The sequence below is a fragment of the Engystomops pustulosus genome, chromosome 2 (genome assembly GCF_040894005.1).
Source record: "Engystomops pustulosus chromosome 2, aEngPut4.maternal, whole genome shotgun sequence".
In the NCBI taxonomy this organism is placed as follows: domain Eukaryota; kingdom Metazoa; phylum Chordata; class Amphibia; order Anura; family Leptodactylidae; genus Engystomops; species Engystomops pustulosus.
In genome coordinates this window covers 106,891,914-106,896,085 of record NC_092412.1, presented here as the reverse complement: position 1 = coordinate 106,896,085, position 4,172 = coordinate 106,891,914, and the positions used below count along the sequence as shown (strand labels likewise).

The 4,172-nt window shown below is 44.0% G+C and overlaps 1 protein-coding gene across 2 annotated transcripts; it reads right to left on the bottom strand.

Moving 5' to 3' along the window:
- Positions 1-631: 631 nt before the first annotated feature.
- On the bottom strand, positions 632-3,932 carry GPR45 (G protein-coupled receptor 45). 2 transcript variants are annotated; one of them, XM_072133065.1, is made up of 2 exons: positions 3,602-3,932; positions 632-2,070 (listed from the first exon to the last, which is right to left on the bottom strand). In XM_072133065.1, the coding sequence occupies exon 2, from the start codon at positions 1,974-1,976 to the stop codon at positions 819-821; it is 1,158 nt and encodes a 385-aa protein (XP_071989166.1). In that variant the 5' UTR covers positions 1,977-2,070; positions 3,602-3,932; the 3' UTR covers positions 632-818. The 2 variants fall into 2 exon arrangements, with proteins under 2 accessions (XP_071989166.1, XP_071989165.1); XM_072133064.1 differs by having other exon boundaries at positions 3,640-3,932.
- Positions 3,933-4,172: the final 240 nt, after the last annotated feature.

The following is a 4,172-nucleotide window of genomic DNA, read 5'->3' as shown; positions in this document are numbered from 1 at the left end:
GAAAAATCAAAGCTGGGCTCTGATTGGTTGTCATGAACAACTAGAACAATTCTGCTCTCAGACACTTCTGATAAATCTCCCCCAGTGACATCACCCATATCCCACTATAGCATACAGTGTGATATACATGCTAGGCCTCTTTCATTCAGGAAGCAAGGGAGCCAAGTAATTGGTGAAAGAAAACCATGTACAATTGATTTAGAGTCAGAGCTCATTCCCATATATCAGTTGGCATCAGTGTTTAAAGGAAACCTACCACTTCGGATAGGGCTCTTAAGCAGAGCATGCCGTGCACCAGGTCAGGGTGAGCTGGTGCCGGCACCTATCTTCGTTATGTTTTTAAACGTTTTTAAAGAATTTTAACACTTTATTAATCTTTATATCTGAACTAGCTTCCCCACACCGTGGTCCGCGCTCGGTGCACCATGTGCGCTACCGTGTGCGCGCCTGAATAGGAAGTGGTCAAGCGCATGGTGCGCCGAGCGCGGACCACGGTGCAGTGAAGCTAGTTCAGATATAAAGATTAATAAAGTGTTAAAACTCTTTAAAAACGTTTAAAAACATAACGAAGATAAGTGCCGGCACCAGCTCACCCTGAGCTGGTGCACGGCATGTTCTGCTTAGAAGCCCTATCCGAAGTGGTAGGTTTCCTTTAACTCAGCATCTTTTACCATCAGTTGTGCTGATTTGAGGTTACAAAAAACGATGGCAACTGATAAATGTGAACGAGCCCTCAGTGACCATTTAGACAAAAATTTAAACAATGTGCAATATAAAGTGTTCTGTGCTTGTTCATCAAGAATCCCTGAAGAAATTTACTAGACAGCTGATTGGTGTTCACTACAGACATAGATGGTACTAGGACGTATTCTTCTCCTTGTCCTCCCTGGGAGTTTTGGAAGGATCTTAAATGTTTTGGGCATAAATTCCATGCAGGCCTCCCGAAACTTCTTTATCCTCCAGCAGTATATGACAGGGTTGAATACTGACTTGAGGTAACTGAGCCACAAAATGCAAGTACTGATAACATAAAATGAGGAACTGTAGTAGAAAGTCCTACTGAAGACAGACAATAGACTGAACACAGAATGTGGAAGCCAGCAAAGGGAAAATCCAATAAAAAGAATCAGTATGGTAGTGAAGGCCCTGGTCTTGAAGCTCATGTCCACATTCAACTGATGAGGTCTCTGAAGTCCCATCAAGCCTAACTTGCTAACTTGGCTGAGGCACAAGCTCTCTGCATGGTTGTGAATTCGGACAGCATTTCGCCTAACCGTGTTTAGGATGCATAGATAAGAATATAGCATTACAATGAAAGGGATGAAAAACACTGCCACCACTAGCATAACTGCATATGCCCTATCAGCCAAGAATTCTGTGTATCCCAAAACACATTGTGGTGCTCGTGTTGGAACTTCAACCAAGGTCCAACCAACAACCGATGGAAAAGAGATGCAAAAAGAAAATATCCAAGAGCTGACGATCATAATTTTGGCACGGTGTGGGTTTAATTTGTCTTGTCTCTGAACGATGATCAGGAAACGATCAACACTGATAATAAGTAGTATGGCAACGCCTTCTAACACGAAGAACCAGTAGAGCATGGCTGAGATCTGGCAAAACTGGGAACCAAAGTGCCAGCTCCCAGTGATAATTGTAACTGCAGTAAAAGGCATGCAGAACAGTGACAGCATGATGTCCGAGAATGCAAGCGTCGCCAGAAGAAGGTTGATTGCAGAACGCATGGCTGGCTTCTGATAGACAATAAGGCAAACAATGGCATTGCCCAAAAAAGCAATGACAATCATTAATACCATTACTATTGCCAATAATATCCTGAGTGGAGTTGGAAATGCGTTAAAAGTGGAGTCTTCACTCGCTGTTGTCCCATTCATGTTGGGAGAAGAGCAGTAGCCAAGACCTGTGCTATTGCAGGCCATTGTTACAAATATAACACGGGAAGGTCTACTTGTCATATCTTTGTGGAGCCCAAAAACCAGACATTATATCCAATATTCTTCTCATGCCTCAACTCAATGTTGTCCCATGGATTTCACCATCTTCTAATGTCTAGTAGAGTGAAAGAAAGCACATGAATTGTTCATGTAATAATAAAAGCAGAAGATTAAGTTAAAAGCATAGTTGTCTACACACAAGGCTTCCTGCAGGTGGTATAAACAGTTCCCTGGGCTGCAAATTGGTTTTTTAATGTCTGATGGTGCAGGCACATGTGACGATTGCAATGCATTTTAAAACGGATGCGTTTTTAAATGTTACCATGCATTTCGCTGGTTTGAATCCGTTTTTCCTCATTGCTGGAAGTGTAAGCAGTGGTGATTCACAACATTTTCTCACAGCTGCTTCCACTTCCGGCAATGAAGAAAAATGCTTTCAAACCAGCCATAAGCATGGTAACATGTAAAGAGCATTTCTGCAATGCATTTAAAAACACATAGTGAATTTCTCCACGTGTGACCGCACACTAACTGTCATCAGTGGGTGAGCGCACCTCATGCATAACTGACAATGGAAAAAGACTGAGCTACAAACTTGGGCAGGAATTGGTGCTACTCTACCATTTGCTTCTCAGGTGGACGGCTCCTCCATGGAAACCAGCCCACAGAAGTAAATGTGGATGTGTGCTATCACGTCAGTGTACAGCGGAGCAACTTCTTATGATATCTTATGGATATAAGTTCCACCTCTGCAATTGACCCAGCAATGCGGACACTGACACCTGTCTTATGACTTCATGGAGTACATAGCTGCCTGCTCATGTGTGGTTCTACCATTAAGGCTGGTGGCACATGTGGCGTTTTGAACCCTTTTTTGGGCTTTTAACAGACTGCTTAAAAACAGCCCAAAATGGGTTCAAAACGCCACATGTGCCGCCGGCCTAACTTCTACAGGAATTTAAAGATTAGCTTAACAAGGATAGCCAATAGAAGTGAACAAGACAACAGACAACTTAGCATATAACCGTCACCTTGATCACAGCAGATGTAAAATAGTGATTCTTGAGATCAGTGCAGCTGATGCTATACATGTCCGATATGGGAACACCATAGAATTTGACTCCACGTGTAAACTATTTGATAGAATTCACATCCACTTTACACGTACGCTGTAGATTTTCTGCAAGCAACTGCGCAAAACTCTGCAGAATACCAGTCCCATGGGAACATATATACTAAAATACATATATTTTGCAGTTGTCAGTAGAGAGGTAAAACAGTAAATAAAACCCAGAATCATGGCTACGGCCGGCTAGTGGCATCTACTCTGTCAGCTTTTTATATGTGCAGCTGAAGAAGTTTAGATTGTGTTCTTTATCCCATAAGAATTACTATATAAATATTGAGGCATGAGGACTATTTATCAGTTATTAATAGAAGTCACAACCATATTTGCAATGCAATGTAAATGTATTGTGTGAACCCAGCCCAAGGCAGCAGACACACAGCTATAACCAGATGTGCAGTCTCTATCATTCTCTTCTGTTTATTAGTGACACCCTTTGTACTTTGGGTGCCATCTACAACAAGTGTAAGGTGTACCTGTTTTGTACACACATCAAGCCTCCATGTAGTCGCATACATACACAGTGCAGGACAGCTCCGGCCACCATGTCAGTAGTACCTGCCTGACTAGACGCAGCGCTTTTCCCGCTCCAGTTCCGGGGCGCACAGGGAACGGACACACCCGGCCCGACTACTAATACTGCTCTGTCCGGCGGCACATGATGCCCAGCTCACACAGTCGCCATATACCCAGGGCACAGCTGGAGCCCGCTTTCTCTGCCATGAAGCCACAGCGACAGGAGACTTGTAGGGGAGGGCCCAGCATCAGTGTGCGCGGCTGCGCCTGCTCCATGTCTCCCAGTCACTCTGCCGCTGTACACACTGGCCTCCGCAGTAATGGCTGTTCTATAGCGCCGTGTCACCGGGCCAGAGGGTTCTATGTATCAAACATGGCTGGTGAGGTGACAGGACTCATTCAGAGGCTCCCAAGCATCCTGCCAGCTTTCTAAAGCTTGTAGTTTTCCTCACCTTTCCAAAATACACATGTTCTTATTGGTTGGGAAGCAGACATGGCTCAATTTACAGGATGCGTTCACACCATGCGTTGCATCGCTTTTTTTGACACATTCCAAAGGCTTCAGTCTTTATTTC

Bases quoted from the DNA above. Each gene is read 5' to 3' on its own strand.
- GPR45 (XM_072133065.1), bottom strand. From the start codon at position 1,976: ATGACAAGTAGACCTTCCCGTGTTATATTTGTAACAATGGCCTGCAAT.